The sequence below is a fragment of the Gracilinanus agilis genome, chromosome 2 (assembly GCF_016433145.1).
Source record: "Gracilinanus agilis isolate LMUSP501 chromosome 2, AgileGrace, whole genome shotgun sequence".
In the NCBI taxonomy this organism is placed as follows: Eukaryota; Metazoa; Chordata; class Mammalia; order Didelphimorphia; family Didelphidae; genus Gracilinanus; species Gracilinanus agilis.
The window spans coordinates 529051229-529073882 of NC_058131.1; the positions used below are offsets into that span (position 1 = coordinate 529051229).

The 22654-nt window shown below is 36.8% G+C and overlaps 1 protein-coding gene across 1 annotated transcript in view; it reads right to left on the reverse strand.

Moving 5' to 3' along the window:
- KNL1 (kinetochore scaffold 1) overlaps window positions 1-22654 on the reverse strand; it is a 118908-nt gene that overhangs the window by 40918 nt on the left and 55336 nt on the right. The window contains exons 9-11 of the mRNA XM_044660027.1: window positions 12235-12287; window positions 3513-8282; window positions 1437-1572 (exon numbers count right to left, since the gene is read on the reverse strand). Of these exons, the coding sequence (XP_044515962.1) occupies window positions 1437-1572; window positions 3513-8282; window positions 12235-12287 (4959 nt within the window). The remainder of the gene's footprint in view (window positions 1-1436; window positions 1573-3512; window positions 8283-12234; window positions 12288-22654) is intronic.

The window sequence follows — 22654 nt, forward strand, 5'->3', positions numbered from 1 at the left end:
AGGAGTTCCAGGCGAACTGGAGAGACCTCCGGGAACAGATGCAGAGCGAAAGGAGCAGAGCCAGAAGAACATTGTACACAGAGACTGATATACTGTGGTAAAATCGAATGTAATGGACCTCTGTACCAGCAGCAATACAATGACCCAGGACAATTCTGAGGGATTTATGGTAAAGACGCTACCCACATTCAGAGGAAGGACTGCAGGAGAGGAAACATATAAGAAAAACAACTGCTTTGAACTCATGGGTCGGGGTGGACGTGATTGAGGGTGTGGACTCGAAACTACCACACCAATGCAACTCCCAACAATTTGGAAATAGGTCTTGATCAAGGACACATGACAAAACTAGTGGAAATGTGCATCGGCCATGGGTGGGGGGAGTGCGGGGGGTGAAGGGGAAAGGAGTATACAAGAGTATAATAGATTGAAGCCAACAAAGGTTCATATCGTCAAAGAGATGGTTTTTCCAATAATGGTGTATGGCTGTGAAAGCTTACAGTTTCAGAATCAACACGTTTGAATTGTGCTGGAGAAGACTTTTGAGAATCCTAGACCCTGATACTGGGGAAAATTAAAGGCAAAGGAGAAGGGGAAAGCAGAGGATGAAATGGATAGTATAATGGAAGCAATGAACATGAGCTTGGACAGACTATGGGAGACAAAGGAGGACAGAAGGACTGGACATATTAGGATTCATGAGGTTGCAAGGAGTTGGACATGACTGAATAATTAAACAACAATAAAATACACATTTGGTGGAATTGTGAACTGTAAATGGAGAGTAATTTGGAAATATGCCCAAAGAATTATAAAACTGCATATACTCTTTGACCTAGCAATACCAATATTAGATCTGTTTCCCAAGATGATCAGATGAAAAGGAAAAATACCCTATATATTCTAAAATATTTAGAGTAGCTCTCTTTTGTAGTGAAAAAGAATTAGAAATTGAGGGGAGGCCCATAAATTGGGGAATGATTAAATAAGTCATGGTATATGATTGTTGTTATAATTATGTTGTAAGAAATGACAAATGGGTTGGTTTTGAAAAAGCATGCAAAGACTTGCATGAAATAATGCAGAGTGAAATAAGCAGAGCCAAGAGAATGTTGTATACAGTTGACAGCAATCTTGTTTAAAGAGTAACTGTGGATGACTAAGCTATTTAGAATACAATTGTTCAAATTGACTACAAAGGACTTCTGAAGGAAAATTCTATCTACCTCCAGAGAAAGAATTGATATATAAAAGTGTGACTTGTATGACTCCACTTATATACATAAAGTGTTGGCCTTTCCTATTGTGGGCCTGAGAGGCAGACAACTAGGAATTAAAATGGAAAAACAATAAAAAATTGTTTTTTTTAAACAATTAAAATTTTAATTTAATTTTAACTAAAAACAATTTTTAAACAATTAAATAAAAAATCTTACTGCTGTAATTTATGGATGTCCCATCAGCCTTGATAGAATCTGAGGAGCTGGAACAACTAGATGGGGTCCTGTTGAGATTTTTTAATGGATCACAAGAATTTTTATCCACATACTCTTCTAAAGGGTGATCAAATGCCTGAAATTATTAAGAAAAATTTTAATGAAGCAAGTATATACTTTCTTTTATAAAAAAATTTTTATTTGTATCTTTTTGATCTTACACTGCCTAGATTAAAAACAAAAACAAAAATAAACCTTTACCTTCCATCCTAGAATCAATATTAAATATTGGTTCCAAGGCAGAAGTAAGGGTTGGGCAATGGGGGTTAAGTGACTTGTCTAGGGTCACATAGCTAGGAAGTATCTGAGGTCATATTTGAACCTGGGACCTCCTATCTTAGGCCTTTACCTAGATTTTTGTATTGCCTAGATCTTCCCCATATTCCTCTCCCTCCTCTTCTCCCAGAGTCATCCCATAAGGCCATGTTGGCGAGGCCATGGCATGGATGCCCAGGCGTGCTGGAGGGGACTGCTCTGTTCCTCCTCCACAGTGCCTGAAGACATTTTTCACATGCCCTGCTCCTCTGTCCAGTAGTCGAATGCAAGCATTTCCTCCCTTCACTGTCTGGGGTAATGTGGAAGGGCTCATAGGCAGCTTGAAAGTACAATTTGGGCATGTGATTTCAAAATTGTTCACCAACATTGCCATAAGTATACTTTTAATGAAGATTTGCTTGCTGAGTATAAGAAGCATTATCACTTACTATAAACCCATTTCTTATTTCTCTTTTTCTACACTAATCCAGGTCCAGTTCTTTGCTTCCAAACAATAATCTGGGCCATCTAATTAGTCTTTCAATAGAGTTAACAGAAAGCGATTATTTCTAGGCTTAGCCAACTTAAAAAAGCATTTCTGGCTAGAAAGCAAACAAATCACAAGATCCCAAAGAGGGTATTTTTTATTTTGTGATTTCTGACTTCTCCATAAGGATATATTTTAGGTAAAGATTCCTTAATGGTTTTAAAATTAATTTTTAATTAAGCAAACATTTAAGAAGTAACTATTATGGTCAGAGAACTAGGCCAGGTGTTGGAGGACAATACCAAAGATATGGAAGATACAGACTCTACTCCTCATAGATCATTTGGTCTGATGGGGTCGGGGGGGTGGGGGGGGTGTCAGGATTCACAGTAATGACACAAACACAAATAATTATAATATAGAATAATGCCTAAACAAAAATATGAAACGCTACCTCCTGACATCTAGTTACAGAAGCTAAGCATTAGAAATCATTTTAGTGACCATATATCAACATTAAACCATTTCATTTTATAGATGTGGAAATTTGAAGCACAGGAATATTAAATAATTTTACAGTAGCATACATGGCCTGCTTCATACAAGTCACATGGTCTTAACCAAAATTTTTCAACTGACTTTATCCTTTTTTAGAACCCCATCTTTTTTGTGAAGTCATAACTTCTAGGTCCCCCCCCACCCCAGTCCATACTTGCGATTTCATTGACACAGAACTTTCGGTAAGGAAAATCCTTCTCCATATATAGGTTGTAAAATGTTCTGCAATTTTTCGTTTTTAAGAGTTGCCTTGTGTGGAATAGATAGCCCGGTGGACAGAGAGCTAGGTCTGGGGTTGGGAGGACTGGGGTTCAAATCTGACCTCAGAAACTTTGTATCTGTGTGGCCCTAGGCAAGTAATATAACTCCAATTGCCTAGCTCTTGAGGCTCAGTAGAACTAACACTAAGGAAAAAGTTGCCTTGGGGCACTGAGAAATTAAGTGGCATCTCCAGGTCCAGCTCTATCCACTGAGTAGCCTAGCTGCCCCTTATAGTTTATTTTTAAGCCATTACTCATTTTTTTTCTTCTGCATCCACTTGGTATCATAGAATTATCTTTTTATCCTGCTCAACTGGGCTACTTTTTTACTTTTGACATAGAAGTATTTCTCCAGCACTGTTAATTGGAATGGAGAAGAAAGATCAATTCCCTTTCATCAAAGACTAACATGCAAGTTAAGCATACTTTTTAGAATCTACTTAGAAGTTAACTCACCTGGAAAGCTTGGGCTGAATTACTATGACTGGTCTCATCCTTTCGGACTTTTTTCTCACTGTGAACACTGTCATCGTCACCTTGCACTCGGAATCTTTTCTGACTGTTGGAGATTTCTTTTCCTGTACTTTCAGGTAGTTGGATCTCTTGTTGGTAAGTCTCAATTGAAGCCTTTTCTTTGATTTCAATGCTGATGGATTCAGAGGAATTACTCTCTTCTGGATCTAGAGGAATGCATTCCTCATTTATATACTGAGAGGGGCTCAAGGGTGGCTTAGTAATAGCATAAATCAAATCTGAATTTTGGTTACCGACTAGTTGAGTTTCTAAACTATTTACGTCAGTTAAATCTCCAGAGATATGCTCCAAGACATCCATACCAGTGACACTGCTATTTCTTTTGTTTGGCAGTTTGGGTAAAAAAATTCCCAGAGAGTACTTTCTTGCTTTAATTTTATTTTTCGCAACAGCCTTTAAAGACACAGATGATGTATCTCCAGTACAAGAATACAGTTTCATCTCATCTTTGTCATTATTTGGATTATTGGCTCCTGTTTTTGTGTTTTGTGTTTCAGTGGTGTGAGATTTATCCATACTGTCCTCTGCTTGTTTTCCCAACTTCGTTAATTGCTCTGTAAAGTTAGAAATACCTGTTGTCTGAAAATTTTCATATCTCTTTACATCATTATTCAGATTTGGTCCAATATTAGCAGTACTAATAGTTTTAGATGAAATCATAGGATCAGACAGTTTGGAAGGAATGGAATGGGGTCGATGTACTTGAATAGCTGAGCCTGAATTAATATCTATTTCCACAGTTGTTTCTCTTTTAGATATTGGCACATTTTGCTTTTGTTCCTTTTCTGAGACTGTAGTAAGTTCTCTATTATCATGTAGCATTTTGGACTCATTTTCATAGTTAGGTATGCAAAGGCTTTCAGTAACAACCTTTAAATTTCCATTTTCTGTCTCTGGTTGCATTAGTTTTTCCCTGTTCACAACATATTGTTCCTTTTCTGGTAAATGGGTTGGTAACTGAGATTGAGGGTCAATGAAGAAGGCATCCCTGAAGTGTTTACTTCGTCTTTGCTCTTCATCACTGGTGAAAATTTTCACTTGATGCTCTGGAAACTTAAATGGAATTGTCTTAGATTTAATTTTAGATGTTTTCCCCAATAAAATTGTACTATTGAAAGGATATATTCCTCTTATTGCTGTTTCCAATACCTGATCCTGATCAACAACTTTCTCCATAGTTTTTTCTTTAATAATAGTGCTTTGAGATCTGTCCATTTCTATTTTATCCTGATCACCTGTAAACACAGTCATTTTATCTGCAGGGAAGAAAGATAATACAGACTGTTGCTGTCTTTCCTGAAGGAAACTTTTGTTTTCTATTGCATCTATTTGTTTTTTAGTGACTTTTCTATCATTAACATCTTCACATGAAAGGAAAGTGGTCTCATTATTAGGAATGAATGTTACCTGTGTTCCAACTAGATTATTCATTTCAAAGCTATCAAGTTTTGCTTTATCTGGAAAAATGTTTTGTGTGTTCTTCATAATTTGGGAATCAATGACAACAGTGTGGGCCTTAGTAATTTCTAGGTCACCCTGATTATCTGCAAACACCACTGTTTTATCCATTATTTTATTGGTTCCTCCATTTTGTAAATCAGTTTCAAGGTCCACTGCAAAAGTATGGCTTTTAGTGATATCAGTGATCTCCATGTCATCCTGTTCACCCCTATACAAAACAGTTTTGGAAGCTGTAGTCAAAGGTACCAAATATCTGTCCTGTTCACTTCCTAAGACATCTTTAGGGTTAATTTCTTTTGTAAGAACATTGGTGCTTTCCATCTCATCCTCACCACCTGCCAGAAATACATCAGTTTTGTTACTATAGAGTTCATTCATGCTTTTACTTCCCCCAGGCTTGTCTAATTGCCGTGTATTCTCCAAGTTGGATCTCTCTTCAGGTTTAGCTATCATACAAGGAGTCAGCTTAGTTAATTCCATGTCATTATTAGATGTAAACATTACAGTTTTATCTATAGGACCACTTCTGTGGCCATCTCCTTGTGGCACTACCTGACTGTTTATTACTGTGGTATGGCTTTTAGTAAGATCCAAATCATTCCCACCTTCCTCTGAAAAGAAAATGGTTTGATCATTAGGAACAAACATCATCTTAGGCTGACCTAGGCTTTTCCTTCTAGAGTCCTTAAGATAAGACCTATCCTGTGTCTTCTCCATAATTTGGTAATCAATGACAACAGTGTGGGATTTAGTAATTTCTAGTTCATCCTGATTATCTGCAAACACGACTGTTTTATCCATAAGTCTACAAGTTCCCAAGTCTTGTAAATTAGCTTCACAGTCCATTGCAACTGTGTGGCTTTTAGTGATGTCAGTGAGCTCCATGTCATCTTGTTCATCTCTATACAAAACAGCTTTGGAAACTGCAGCTAATGGTATCAAACCTCTGTCCTGTTCAACTCCAAGGACATCTTTGTGGTTTATTTCCATTGTACAAGGGTTAGTAATTTCCATCTCATTATCATCACTTGCTGAAAATACAACAGTTTTGTCACTGTTGAGTTTATTTATACTTTTCTTCCTGCTAGGTTGTTCTTCTAATGGCTGTACAGTATCCAGCCCAGGATCCTCTATGGTTTTGTCAGTTATGCAAGTGGTCAATTTAGTCAATTCCATGTCATCACTGGATGTAACTATTATACTTTTATCCAGAGGAATATTCCTGTGGCTATCTCCTTGTGGCATTACCTGACTGTTTATTACTATAGTGTGGCTTTTGGTGAGATCCAAATCATTCCCACCTTCTTCTGAAAAAAATAGTGTCTGATCATTAGGAGCAAATATTTGTGGTCCGCCTAAGCTTTTCCTTCCTGAGCTCTTAAGATGAGTCCTAGGTTGTGTCTTCTCCATAGTTTGGTAATCAATGACAATAGTGTGGGACTTAGTAATTTCTAGTTCATCCTGATTATCTGCAAACATCACTGTTTTATCCATAAGCCTATTGGTTCCTACATTGTGTAAATTAGCTTCACAGTCCATTGAAAACGTGTGGCTTGTAGTGAAGTTGGTGATATCCATGTCATTTTGTTCAGCTCTGTACAAAACAGTTTTGGGCGCCGTAGCTAAAGGTATCAAACAACTATCCTGTTCACCAACTAGGACATCTTTATGGTTTAGTTCCTTTGTGATTTCCATCTCATCCTCACCACCTGCCAGAAATATATCAGTTTTGTTACTATAGAGTTCATTCATGCTTTTACTTCCCCCAGGCTTGTCTAATTGCCGTGTATTCTCCAAGCTGGATCTCTCTTCAGGTTTAGCAATCATACAAGGAGTCAGCTTAGTTAATTCCATGTCATTATTAGATGTAAACATTACAGTTTTATCTATAGGACCACTTCTGTGGCCATCTTCTTGTGGCACTACCTGACTGTTTATTACTGTGGTATGGCTTTTAGTAAGATCCAAATCATTCCCACCTTCCTCTGAAAAGAAAATGGTTTGATCATTAGGAGCAAACATCATCTTAGGCTGACCTAGGTTTTTCCTGCTAGAGTCCTTGAGAAGAGATATATTTTGTGTCTTCTCTGTGGTCTGGTAATCAATAAAAACAGTGTGGGACTTAGTGATTTCTAACTCATTCTGATTATCTGATAAAACCACTATTTTATCCGTGGGCCTGCTTGTTCCTTCATCTCCTAAATCTGCTTTATTGTCTCTGACAATTGTATGGATTTTATTAATCTCCAAACTATCCCCCATAATTTTAGTAATCCCTTTCTTATTCAAAGATGAGAGAATTAAGTTTGGCGATTTCCCATGTCTCATAGAAGCCTCATTGTATTTTTGCTTCTCTCCATCTACAGGTATCTTTGGGTTGCCACTTTGAATAATAACTTCATGGTTTTCAGTCAAGTCTATATTATCTTGCTCAGGGGCAAAAATAATAGTCTTTTCTGAAGGACAAGGCAAGAGTGAACTGGTTGAAACTAATTTTATGGCTAGCGGTGATTGATGAACATACTCTGGGCTCACATCTGTATTAGCCACTCTGTGATTCTCAGGTTGGGATAATGAATTCTGGCAGTTACCAAATGGTTTTTCAGACTGTAGATCACTTTTCCCTTGCAAGAAGGAATTAAATGCCTCTTTTGGTGGAAAAGGAATATGTTGAAGAGCAGTTTGGGAGGTAGGTCTACAGCTGAGGGAGAAAGGATTTTTGGTTTTCACAGGGGCCAGCACATTGGTTGAGGTCAGAGGTAATGGAGTTCCTAAATTGTCACTATCAATCTTGACAGTACAACACTTGGCCAAATCCATATCTTCACCTGAGAAGACAACAGACTTGTTACCAGATAATGAAGTACTTAAAGGATCTGCCAGACCCTGATGTAATCCTTCCCTAGTTACATAAGAAACTGAACTGCAGCTTTTGTCCTGTTTTATATTCCCTGAAACAGTCTCCTGGTCCTGAAATACCAGCTCATTTTTGAGNTCATTGGGCAAGTTAAATTCTTTATTCATTGGCAGATCTTCAGTGTGAGACTTTAAGTTGGCCAGAAAGGATCTAGTATCTATTTTGGAAGGCTTTTCTATTTCAGGGCAACTTAAAAGGCCTTTTGTAATCATCACAGTGTGACTAGCTGTCAAGTCCATTTGATTTTCATCTGAGAAGATGACTGTTTGATCATTTCCATACTTTTTTTCATGAGTAGGCTCTATATCGGAGCTCTATAATAAAAGTGAAAAACAACAAATTAGTGTTTCTTTACATCTTTCTACCTCTGGTATCAAGGTTTTTGTATACAATTTTTATGTATACACCTCAAAAGAATGAAGGAAAGAAACAACTATCCCACCAGAGGCCTGGTACTATGCTAAATGCTAGTAATATATATACACAAGCCAAGAGAATGACAATCTCTGCTCTTAAGCAACTTACATTCTAATGAAATTGTGAAATTATTATAAATAAAATTATTTATAAACATGTGGCATATAAAGAGCATTTTCAATAATGATTTGAATTAGATAACAATTGTTAGTCACATGAAATCTTTTAGTAAAGGATTTATTCTATGAAATCCAAATTTTACTAAGTTTTTATATTTGTCTCTTACCAGTAATATTTATTCCATTTATTAACAAGAATGTCAAAATGTTTTTAAATGTCATTTGTAATTAGTAGTCTGATATGGTTGAGTACTGAGTAGTGAATATCAGTTGACAGTGAACCCCACCCATATACCCACAAAAATGAATCCAAGATTGGTCCAGGCAAGCCAATCTTCATTCTCCTAGTTATGCTTCTGACTTTTGGGACTTGGACATTATGCCTCATCTGTAGTCTCACCTTATAGTCTCCCTCTATACCTGGAGCCTTCTACCTTAGAACATCCATTCACCATTTTGAGTTCTTTCTCTCTTCTCACAATGAGATCATATTGGTAAAGTACTTAGCACAGTCCTGGCACAAAAAGCACTTTGGAAATACTTGTTTCTTCCCTTTTCTCCCTCTCTTCCATTGGTTAGTTCCTCCCAGGGTCTTCATTTTGAGGAAGGGCCCAGGTTGACCAACTTTTATTCTCTTCCTGGATCTGTTTCTGACCTTTAATACCATGGACAATTCTTCCTTCCCATTCCCATCTCTCCCTTTTGTAATTAGACAGTTGGTTTTGGGGGTGAAGGGGAGGTTTGCTTGTATTTATATCCCTGGCACTTAGCACAGAGCCTGGCACAAAGTAAATGCTTAATAAATGCTTTTTTCCTTTGCTCAACTCTGAAGTTGTGTAGGAAAAAGATCAAGTATTAGGTCATTCTATTCTTCATTTAGACACACATTCCTGGGGCTAGAGACAAATCAGAGTAGATTATGGGTTGCAAGAGAACACAAACAACTGTTCACCTCAGCTAATTTATTCTATTTTATATTATCTATAGTTAGTGGAAAACACCAAACCTTCAGGGAAAATGATAAATACAATCCATATACTAAGTTGTGTAAAATTATTTGCAAAAGCTAAGTGAAAACTATGGAAACATTATACTGTTTCAAAAATTATATAATATGAATATATTGTATAATATATATACATGAAACAATATAATACTATACAATTTACATAAATTATTCTTTTATGCGAGACACAAGACAGATTATTTTATAGATACATGGAGAGCAACCAGGCAGAAGTGGGAGAATAAGAGAGAAAAAGCAACATATAAGCATATTAACATAACTTATAGCCATTTTACCATAGTATCAAATTCACATATATAGCATAGTAAGTTCCTAATCTCTAGAGCAGAGTTGACAAATTGCCAGGCAGGCCAGAACCAGGTTAAAATATAACTGGGGCAGGGAAGCTGGGTGGCTCAGTGGATAGAGAGCCAGGCTTGGAGATGGAAAGTCCTGGGTTCAAATCTCAGACAGTTCTTAGCTGTGTGACCCTAGCCAAGTCACTTAACCCCATTTGCCTAGCCCTTCCTGCTCTTCTGTATTGGAATCAATACTTTGTATTGATTCTAAGACAAGGCTTTAAAAAAAGTAATTGGAAAATGTTTAATAAAATAAACAAAAACACAATATAACATAATGTTCATCTGTGGCATTCTAATGCAACATGCAGCCTTCAGGGATTTGTTTCTGTTTGAATTTGGCACCACTACTCTAGAAGGTAGGAACAATTTTTGCTTAAATTTCTTTATTCAATATAAAACAATGTTTTAACCCTGCAGCAAACAATAAATGCTGTGTAAATGCAGGTTTTACAAAAGCAATTTGCCAATGTGGCTTTCTGCTTTTTGAGCCTTTGGAAACGACTACCAAAAATACTGTTCCAAAACAATTTAAAATCAAATTTCTGCACTGAAAGATGTGGAACCAAAAGGTGATCTGATATGGGGAAAAGGAAGAGCTCATCCTGTCTACAGCACTAAATCTTACAACTTCTATATTATATAAATTTTAGATTTCCATTTTCAAAGGAATTAAAGAATTTCAGTGCTAAAAGGGCCGTAGAGATCAACGAGGCCAACTCCTTATTCGGCAGTTAAGGGTACTAAACTCAGAGAAATTATTTGCCCAAGTTCATAAAATGAGGCCTCCACTCATTGTATCCTTGTCTTGGACTAGTAAATGCTGCAATCTCTTTTTCTTCTTGTTTGATTTGGAAGGAATTTAGTCAAAATGTTGTGCATGAGTCACATTTCAGGAAATCAAATAAGCGTGGTGCAAAAGAGTATAGGATTTAAGAGTCCAAGGAACTCAGGTTTAGATCTTGCCTCTACCACTTTCTAAATATGTGATCATGGGCAAACAAGATCATTTCATCTTTGACAAGTCATTTCTTTGTACCGCATTTTCCTTATCTGTAAAATAAGGAGTGGGTTGGACTAGGAACTGAGGTGCCATCCAGCTCTAAATCAATCTATGATAATATAACTAGAACTCAGAATGGTAATATTTTAACAATACCATACTTCCTCGCTTGCCTTTAAAAGGTAGGAACAATTTTTCCTAAACTTTTGTTAACATAAAACAATGCTCTAAAACTGCAATGGTCTTAAGAAATACTGTGTGATGATACCTTACTAATTCACCTTTAAAAAATTCATTTTACGTAACAAAAGTGAATGTACAACATTTTTGAAAAATATAAAAGACACTGTGTTAATAACAGATTTGATATATGTCAAGAATAGTCATCAATATAGGCAACATTTTTTCATTATTTTTTTCCCCCAAGGACTTGGCACTGATATAGGCACTATAAAAAACAAGTATGTTTATATGGAGAAGCCTATTTAAGGAAGACTTTCTCAGTAAAAATTTTTTTTGAAAGAATACAGTATAAATCAACTCTCAGTAAAAAAAGAATAGCAATCACTGAAACAAATAAGACTTTAATTCAGTGCAATCTAACTTTATAGAAGTATATTTAAAATTTAAAAATAAAATAAAATACAAAGCTTAAAAAATGGTAGGAAGAGACTCCTACTGGGAATGGAGGACATTACCCATGGAGCAATGATCACAATATATGTGAACAATAAGAGTAGTACTATGAGTCTTAAGGGTGTAGGTAAGAAGCAGTAAAAAAGGGATGCTCCCACCCCTACCCCCACCCAAGTGAGAATCTTTTCTATGTTCTTTACTGTGTAAATAAAACATTATGTTTGGGGGGAAAAAAGAAGTATGTTTAGCAAGAATTAAAATGTTCTTGCTCAAAAGTTGTGGAGTGTCCATTCTTTTCTTAAGCAATAGGCTATATTTAAATGCTAACTTGGGCCCGCTTGTCTTGATCATCTATTCAGATGAAAACCTATTAATTGTATTTTCCTAAGAAGAGACTAAAAAATGGACCAATGACTTACCATAACATAATACAATGTATTATTATCGATCAATGGTACTATTATTTTATGGAGCTTCTCTTTCAAATCTAAAATACTTAACATTGGTTTTATTCTTGGAGGAAAGACTTCAATAACAGACATCCTCCTGTCACAAAAGCTAATAATGTAGCCACCTTTGGCAAATAAGAAATTTTCTTATTTTTTGTAGATATTACATCTGTATTAAGTTGTATTAAGCTGTATTAAATTGCCTCAAAGTGATTCCAGTTCAAAGTTTCCTATCTGACTCAATCTCAAATATGAAAACATCTTCACACACTTATACCTCTGGCTGCTGCAACTGGGCCTGAAGAGGAGCATGAAGTAGTGTTTCCATCCCTATAGAGAAAAAAAAAAAAGGAATGCTAGTCAACAGCTTCCATGTTATAAAAATTCCACTCAGTTCAACAAACATGCTACACCGGAGCAGCTAGGTGGTACAGTAGATAGAGTTCCAGGCCTGGAGTCCAGAGGACCTGAGTTCAAATATAACTTTAGATGCTTCCTACCAGTGTGACCCAGGGTAAGTCACTTAACCCCTGTTTATCTAGGCCTTGTCCTTTGGTTTTAGAATTGTTACTAAGATAGAAAACAAGGATTAAAAAAATCATGCTATTCTAGGGATACCAAGACAAAAATTTAAAAAAGTTTATACCTTTAAAGTACTTACATATTACTGGGGCAAATATAATATGTCCACAGATAAGTATAAGGGGAAGAGAGAGAAAACATTAACAAATGGGGGATCAGGGAAGACTTCACATAGGAGATAGCATCTCATCTATGCTTCATTTTGCTGATGGAAAAACTGAGATTTGGCGATAAGAAACCACTTGCCCCAATCACACAGCTATTAAGTGCCCAGGATGAGACCCAAATCGAGGTCCTGTAGCTCCTTCCATTTACATTCTGCCTTGTTCCCTTTCCTATTTTCTATTATGGTAAGGCAAGAAGGAATTGGGGATAGGGTCAAGTGGAATAAGGCCCAGCCAGAACTTTGTCTGTATCCCATTCCTATCGAAGGTGTCTGTCCCTTCCTCTAATCTCTCTTACTTCCCACAATTGTGCCATCTCCATTATCCTGTAGTTTGAAAGTTCCCTCCTTTATAATTTCCTGTCTTTCTATATCTCCCTTCCTACTCCAAAACCTGTACTTTGTACTTACCACAACCTTCTGGTTGTCTTCTTCCAGACCATTAACCCTGTTCTGACCTTTTTTTTTTTTTTTTAAACGATCTTGATCCAATAATTGACCAATTCAAAGAAACATTGTCTCTGCACTTTCTTGGCTCCATTGTCTACTATTCATTGTCATTCATACTTTGCCAATGCTCAATCCTGGATTATCTCCATTATCTTTCTCTTCTGATCCTATTTTTATGCTGCTGAATTCCCAGGGAGGATATAATGCAATCATATCTACTACAAATTCATTTAATAGAGTCCTAGTTCTCTCCAGTGATATTCTGAACTTTCTCCTATTTCCTCAATCTTTTATCTCTTAACTTTACAGATAAAACCTTCCTGGCTTCAGTCAGTTCCTCAACATCTTATGGTAGGCAGTCAGATCCTCTACATGCTTTAGTCTACAGAAAATCACATCTTCCTTCAGACAGTGAGTCTTCACCAGTCACACTTTGGATGCCATAATGAGATGGCCCCAAATCATGACACGACTGAAGTCTTTGATGCTGTGTCCTGCTTTTGATAATGAGATGTTTTCTTTTGGTGGTTAATATATTAACTTGGACACTAACAGCATTACACAGAAATGAACAATCAATTTTCACAGAGTACTTGTTTTTAGAACCAAACCCAGACTGTATGCTAAAAATGTATTGTTTACAGTTCGTTTCAAAGTTCTCTCCTCCATTTCATTGCCAAACTCCTAGAAAAAGTTTCTACCTTTCCTTCGCTAGCTCCTATGCTATTTCCATTCGGATTTTCTTGCTTCTTTACAAAGAGACCATCTATACTGAGCTCCCTTCTTTAACTTGTTCCACACCTTGAACCCCTCTATATTGACACTCATTTAATTTTCTTTGGCTCCAGACTCTTTGGAACGAGTTTTCGACAAGAATGAATCTTTTACCCCTGCCTTTGATATCATCCACTCTTAATCTCTTCCTCTTCTCTCTCATGTTCAATCTCTCCTTATCTATTGGCTCTTTCCCTGACACCTAAAAATACTATAAACCTTGAAAAACCTTTACTTAGGCCTGACATTTCTTCCAGGTATCTCCCTTTTGCTGACAAATTGAAAAAATGTTACTATCTTTCTCATTTCCAACTTAACATTGACTCTTCTACCCAACTGAAATAGCTTTCTCCAAAGGTCAACAATGATCTCACAGTTTCTAAGCCTTCTTTTTGATTTAGTATTAATATTTCTTATTTTGTAGAATCAGTGAATTTTATTTGTCCCATTCTAATTTTCAGGAATTTTTTTTCCTTAGGCAAGATTTTGTACCTCTTGGCCAAACTGCTAATTCCCTTTTCAATTATTCCAAAATTTTCATTACTTTTCCAGTTTTTTTCAAGTACTTTCATTATATTTATTTTTAAAAACTTTTTAAAAAAATTTTATTTCATCTCTTCCAGAAATTCTAGTTGAACAAGTGCCTAAAGTGAGAATGTATGAAGTTGGTTTTTGTTCTTTTTAAGTTTTGTCTGTAGCTGTTTTGGAGTCAATCTTTTCTTCTGAATTTGGGTCTTGATTATTCCTGTGACCATAACAGTTTTTTTTTTTTTTTAATGGTGGGGTTCTTTTTGTTTGCTCATTAAGACTTGATTTAGAACCAAACTCTGCACACTTCTAGAGGGACTATCTGAACTGGTTATATTGCTGTTTTTAGGGAGTACTGAGTGTACTGAGTTCTATCATTCTAGGATCTCAGAGAGAACTAAGACTAGGGACTTGCAAGCTTTTTGTGCTCCCAAAGTGGTCTGATGCAGGGCAAAGTTTGATCACTACCTGAGCTTTACAAATTTATGGCCCAGATTTTGGTTGGATTAGCAGTACACTATTGCAGGACTCAGTCACTATCAGCCAGCTGGGAAGCTCAGCTGGTTTAGAATGCCAGAACTGCATGCTTCCCTTTGGTCTGGGATTCATGCCCTGATTATTCCTCTGTAGGCTTTAGATTGGGATAGAAGCCAGAACTAAGACTGCACTATGCTCCTGGGGTCTGAGCCACAATATTCATGCTGCTTGCTTCTGAACTTGCTACTGAATTTGCTTTATTCAGTACACCATTTGGGGCCTGTGGTATGACCCCTCCCTACCTAGGAATGCTATCCTTCAGGGCTAGTCTCCTCCTTGGCCTACCCCTAAATCTGTGACTAAGAATTGGGTTGTGAGCACAAAGCTATCAGTTGTCTTGGTGCCCTGGTATGGGTCTGTGACCCTTTTTTGATCTGGTGCACAGTCCCTCCCCTAAGTACTGAAGTACTCTTGGACAGATCCCAATTCAAAATATCCAAAGTGTCCAAAGCCCTTGCTCGCCTTCCTATGTCAACCTGGGATGGAAAATAACTCATTGTAATAATTTTCCTAATAGGATTAAATCAGTGTGTTTTCTAGATTTGTTTGGAGAATTTTGATGGGGAGAGCTTCCTGTATTGTTCTCCTTACTCTGCCATCTTGCTCTGCCTCTAAATCTGTTAGCTTTTTCTCAGTCTTTATTCTTCCTGACCTCTCAGCAGCTTCTATCTATATACTCTATCCTTTCTAACCTTTTTGGATTCCCACATTTATGCCTTCATAGCAACAAGATTCAAGAAACTTCAAAAGCTGCCACTTCAAAAGAACTAGAAATCATGGGGGTCTCATTATGGCTGAACAAAATATAGTATATGAAATACTATTGTGCTGTAAGAAATGACTAAAAGAATGGTTTCAGAGAAACCTGGAAAGATCTGCATGTATACATGCAGAATGAAGTCAACAGAACCAAGAGAACAATCTATACAATAATATTATTATAAAAACAAACAACTGAAAGATTTAAGAACCTTTATATCAACACAATGACCAGCTATAATTCCAGTGAACTGATGATGAAGTCAATCTTTTCTCCTGGGCCTGAATCTTGAGTATTCCAGTGATGATAATCATTTTTGTTTTTGTTTTTGTTTTTTTTTTTAATTTTTTAAACCCTTAACTTCTGTGTATTGACTTATAGGTGGAAGAGTGGTAAGGGTAGGCAATGGGGGTCAAGTGACTTGCCCAGGGTCACACAGCTGGGAAGTGTCTGAAGCCGGATTTGAACCTAGGACCTCCCATCTCTAGGCTTGGCTCTCAATCCACTGAGCTACCCAGCTGCCCCTGATAATCATTTTTAATGGTGGGGTTCTTTTTGTTTGTTTATTATTATCTAACTGAAAGGTGATAGATTCAATATGAAGAATGGGACAAGCATTTTTTTGACATGACATGGAAATCTGTTTTGCCTGACTATATATATTTGTTACAAAGGTATTTTTTCCCCCTTTCTCAATTAGGAGAGAGAGAATGTGAGGGAGAGAAAATAAATTTGAATGAAAAAAACAAAAAACAAAACAAAACAGTGCCATCTTGAGCTGCTTATCCCTTTCCCTCTTTCCCCATGTCTCTGGGACTTGATGAACATGACAGAAAGAAGGTGGAGTCATGTTTTACAGATGTGACTGCCTCCTTGTATGTGTCCCCCTCCCCTTCATTATTGCCAGGAAATTCTAAAGCATGCTTCTTGCCCATCTGTTTACTCATTACTTCTCAGTGCTTACTACATTTTTACTCACTAGCTGCCCCCTTTCCTTCCTTCTCTCTTCCATTCAGAGATTGGTTGGTGAATGAAAAGAAAAAGGAAATTTATTTAGGCAAAGGATGGGAGAAAACAAAAATTGAGCAAAAGGTAGGAGAATAAAAAGCTAGCCAACTGTATGTCTCCATACTAATTTCATTACTTAATCCATCCTAATATTAATTAAACATCTGTTGGGTACAAAACACTGTGCAAGGTGCCAAGAGAGATAAAAAGTTTAGATAAGAAACCTGTTCCTATGGAGTCTACAGGCTAGAAAAAGTGTAAGACACAAATTAGTTTAAAAACATCACTTGTATAGAATACTATTGTGCTGTAAAAAAATAATGAACAGGATGATTTTAGAAAGAAGTGTAAAGGCCTACGTGAACTGATGCCTAGTAAAATAAGCAGAACCAGGAGAACACTATATATTGTAACAGCAATATTGTTGAATGATCAACTGTAATGGACTTAGTTACTCTCAGCAATACAATGATCCAGGACAATTCTGAGGGACTTACAAGAAAGAATGTTATCCACCTCCAGAGAAGGAACTATTGGAGTCAGAATCCAAATGAAAGCATACAATTTTTCACTATATTTGAGCTTTAAAAAAAAATTTTTTTTAAAACCCTTACCTTCCATCTTGAACTCAATACTGTGTATTGGCTCCAAGGCAGAAGAACGGTAAGGGCTAGGCAATGGGGGTCAAGTGACTTGCCCAGGGTCACACAGCTGGGAAGTGGCTGAGGCCAGGTTTGAACCTAGGACCTCCTGTCTCTAGGTCTGGCTCTCAATCCACTGAGCTACCCAGCTGCCCCCTATATTTGAGTTTTTGACTTGGGGGTTATTGTTTTATGTGATTATTCACTTATAAAAATTAACAATATGGAAATGTTTTACATGGTAACACATGTATAACCCAGACTGAATTGCTTGCCAGCTCCAAGAGTAGGGACAGAGTAGATCTCATGTGGGGAAAAAAATTAACTTTTTTAAAAAGAAAAAAATCTCATGCTGCTACCTTGGAAAGCTATAAAGCAAGTTGTCATTTAAGGTCAGAGAGGGAAGGTCAAAGTCACTGGCAAGGATCAGAGAGGGTTGCCTAGAAGTTGCATTTGAATTGGATTTTAAAGAACAGACTGGACTATGAGGTTTTCTTCCACATACATCAAACTAGCATGTTATAAAGGCTGAGGAAAGAAAGGCACACTAATAAACAGTTGGTCAATTATTCTGGGAAGTAATTTGGAATTATGCCAACTAAATAACTGAAGTATCTACACCGTAATGCCCAGAAATTCCACTTCTAGGTCTTTTCTTGAAGGAAGTAAAAAACTAAAAAAAAAAAAAAAAAAAAAAGTCTCCTACAATATTCATAGTAACACTCCTATAGTAGCAAAAAAAAAAAAAAAAAATGGGAACAAAGTAGAGGCCCATTAATTGAAGCATAGCTAAATAATAGTGGTACAAGTTTATAATTGAATTTTACTATACCATAAAGAAATAGTGAATATGAAGGATCCAGAAAAGCATAGAAAAACTTGAACTGATGCATAGTGAAATAAGCAGAATGAGAAAACCAATACACATAATGATTAAAACAATGTAAATGGAAAAAGAAAAAAATTGAATGCTGTAATTATGATTACTAAATTTATTTTAGAAGAAGAAATGAGAAAATGATTCTCCTGCCTTTATTGCAAAGACCGGGGAATATGGATATGAAACCGTATATACTGTCTGACTGAATTAATGTATTGGTTAGTGCTTTCTGAAATTTTATTTTTTCTTTCTCTTTTTCTTTCATAACGAATGGTTTGATGGTTATGAGAAGATGAAAGAATACATTTTGAAAATTAAGATACGAAAACAAAGACTATCAATATAATTTTTTTTTCAGTTTAAAAGAATGGTTTGTACTTGCAGGTAAAGAGTGGGAAGGAAGAAATTTCCAACATAGAGTAGAAAAGTTTAGCTGGCACATAGGGTATAAGATAAATCTGGAAAGGTAGGCTTTTGAATGTATGTAATAATTGCTCTAGACATTAAGCAAAAGGTTTCTCACAAATCTTCCTTGTGGGTTGCTTTTTCCTGGGGAAAGAGGATCACTGACTCTGCATTTAGTACTTAAAAAAATCTGAACCTTTTTGCTCAGAATGGTCCATTGAGAAGATGTGGAAACTCTCCCAGAATAGGTATTCAGATCCCAGAGGCATTTGATACCTAAAGTCAAGAAAACCCGAGTTCGAAAAATAGTCTTACGCACTAGCCACTGAGATAGTAACTTAACTTCTCTTTGCCTCAGTTTTGTCAAATGTAAAATGGAGATAATAATAGCACCTCCTTTGAAGGGTTGTTGCAAGGATCAAATGAGATAATATATGTGAAGCACTTAACACAATGTCTAGCATTCAATAGCTGCAAATGCTTATTCCTAGACATATAAAAAAGATTATTTGGGGGACAATGTAGGATGGACTGAACTACAGATGTTGACAAATTACTGCTCACTGGTCAAATCCAGTCAGCCATTTCTGTTTTTGTACAAACCCTGAGCTAAGAATGATTTTTACATTTCTGAATAAGGCTTTATTGTATTTAAAAATGTAAAAACCACTCAGCTTGCAAGCTGTACAAAAAAAAGGCAAGGATTGGATTTGGCTCTCTTCACTCTGCATCTGCTGCTCTGCTAGCTTCAACTCTATGTATCAAGATCCCCTTTTATATATCTTTGATGTTCTCATCTTCCTGCCTCTTTTTGTGTGTCTCTACCATTTCCCCCTGGATCCCATTAGATTATAAACTCTTTGAGGACAAGGTCTATCTCTCTTTTCATTAATTGTATTCTCAGTGCTTAGCACAGTACCTGGCACATAGGAGGTGTTAATAAATTTTTTATTGTATTTGATTGGGTTGTAATTTGCTGATCCCTGGATTAAAAGAAGGAAACAATCTATTTAGGAAGCTATTGCAAATAGTTCAAGTAAGTGGTAATGAAGATCTTTCTGTATTATGAAAAGAAAGAAGAGACAGATTTGAGAAATATTGTTGTGACAAGATACCACAGGACTTTGCAAACTGACTGACCACATAGTTAGCAGATCCAATAAGGCATTTGTCTTTAACCCTGGAATCTCTTGTCCTAAATCTTTCTGCTCTTCACACACTGCTAATACTGAACTCTTGGTAAATCTCATTTTCTCTCTTCTTCCCTCCTGCTACTATGCTGCTAAATAATAGTGAAGAAGGTAATGCAATTTTGCTAACCTGATCCACTACAAATTCACATTTCCTAGACTCAACTGGTCCTTCAATGCTACTTGGCAATCTTTTTATCTATCTGATTGACTCTACAACACTTGCCCAGAGCCCTCCAACAAAGTCTGAGAGATATAAGAAAGCCTCAGGGAGTGGTAGTAACCAAAGTAGGGTGGCAAAGTGCAGACCAAAATAGCTCTGGCATAAATCAGTCTTGAGACAATAAAAGGCCATAAAGATGAAATGCTTTGAATCTCAAAGATCCAGAGGGCCTAACACAAAAGGTGGAGATAAAAACAAGGATCCAAGGCAAGACCAAGACAGGCCAAACAATCTCTCCATAACCAAAGCAGAGGATAGGACCTGGTCTTAACACAAAAACCTCAATTTAGGAACTAAAGCTAGAGATGAGCAAATCCAAGAAAATATTGATTAGCATAAAAAACTGAAAAGGTAATTGCAAGTTATGATTCAAAGAAAAAATGTATATATGTCAAGGTCCATATAGATGCCTTCTAGTGCTTAGCACAGTGCCTGGCACATAGGAAGTACTTAATAAATGTTTGCTGATTGATAGAAGTCATAAGAGAAATTAAACAAGAGATAAAAAGGATGGATGGATAGATAGGTAGATAGATGGATGGATGGATGGATAGATGGATGGATAGAGCAAGTGCTGTATATCATGCTAAGCTCTGGGAATACAAAACAAGAAAATAAAACTACCTATTCCCAAGGACTTTACATTTTAATTAGGAAAGGCAAAATGTAACAGGGAATTGGAGAGGGAAAGGGTATTCATGCAAGGGCAAGGCAGCTGGTGTGGAAGTGGAACAAACTAAAGAAGAGGCATGAAGAAGGAGTGGTGGCTGAGGCTCTTCAAGATGTGGTGAGCCACTGCAGGGACTCACCAACTAGCGAAGATGTCTCATAGAATGGAAAAGCAAATGGTGAGGAGGTGAAGCAGACCAGAGAGTGATCAGAAAGGAAAATGAAATAAAAGTTCTTGAGGAAAAAACTGGAAAAGTAAACAGCATAGCAAGGGAAGTGGTAACTTATACAATAAATGGAATCCCTGAAAACTAGTACAGATCAAACAGAAATCAATGACTTTATGAGATTGTAAGAAATATTAGAAAAAAATTTTAAAAGATTGAAAAATAGAATAAAATGTAATACATATGGTATAAAAAGATGAAAAACAGTTGAGAAATCATTTAAGAAGAATAATTGGATTCACTTAGAAACTATGATTTAAAAAAAAACCCTATGCACTATATTTCAAGAAAATATTAATGAAAATTACCTAGACCTACTAGAACGAGAAAGTAAAGAAACTGTTGTTCACTTCCTACAAGGAACTCCAAAAGGGCATATCCCAGGATTGTCATAGCCAAAATCCTAACTCCCATGTCAAAGATAAAATATTGCAAGCATTTTCAAAGAAGCAGTTCAAGTATCAAGAAAACAACAATGAAGATCACATAAGATCTGGCAGCTTCTACCATAAGTAAGAGGATATACTAGAAAATAATATTCTAGGTTCCAGTAAGATGGCTGCTTAGTCAGAGCTAATCTTAAAACCTCCCCACCCTTAGGCAAGATAGAAAACAATGTGCTTCCAGAAGAAAGAGGACCTAATCTAAGAATGAGACTGAGCAGGGGGAACCCTACTACAGCACAATTAAAGAGGTAAGCCAAGAAAAAGGCTTCAATACTTGAACTGTCCAGACTGAGGGCGTAGAAGGGGAATCCCAGGATCCCAAGACGCCTCCCCCACGTGCTGTGCTGAGTCTCCAGCAGCCCGGGAAATCTCAGGGCTGGCCTTGCTGGCATAGGACTCAGGGAGTCAAACACAGACACTGGAGAGGTGACTGGAGGAGAAAACCAGAGAAACACAGCAAAAACGCCCAGAAGATGGTGGCTTAGAGAGAGCCAAACCCCAGAGCACAGACAGCTTGGCTTCCTCATAGAGAATGCAGGGTTTCAAGAGGAAAGAAAACCAGATCAAACACAGTGGATAGCGCAGGGGGACCCCACTGCTGGAGAGCTCAGTTCAGCAAAAAAAAAACCAACCTCTCCTTCTCTTCACCATACCTTTTCTGTTTTTTTTGTTTGTTTGTTTTTCCCTCCCCTCAAGGCTTGGAGGTTTTAGCCTCAGGGCAGACTAATCCAATCCATACAGATTTAATCCCAACAACTGGACAGCCCAGAAGTCTTCCAAGGGCAGAGAAAGTAACTTACCCCTGGGGGGAAGATCAAAGATCATTAAATACATCTGCTCCAATTAGCAGAACAAGGAAGGGAAAAAACATGAACAAGCAACAGAAAAAGAGAAAAGAAATTACAATTGACAGTTTCTTTCAAGGAAGTGAAATGAGAGAAAATGAAACAGAAACAGAAGAAGAGGAAGTAGTTCCAGTGAACTGGACAAAGGCTTTGGAAGATCTCAAAATTCAATTAACTCAAGAATTTAAAACTCAATTAATTCAAGAAATGCAGGAACTCAAAAAACAATCAAGAGAGGCTGAAGACAATTTGAAAAAGGAAATACATGAGCTAAAACAAGAAAATAAAGTATTAAAAGCCAGAATTGGTCAGCTTGAAAATGAAGCAAAGAAGGCAAAAGATGATCTACAAAGAAAATCGGACGAGAAA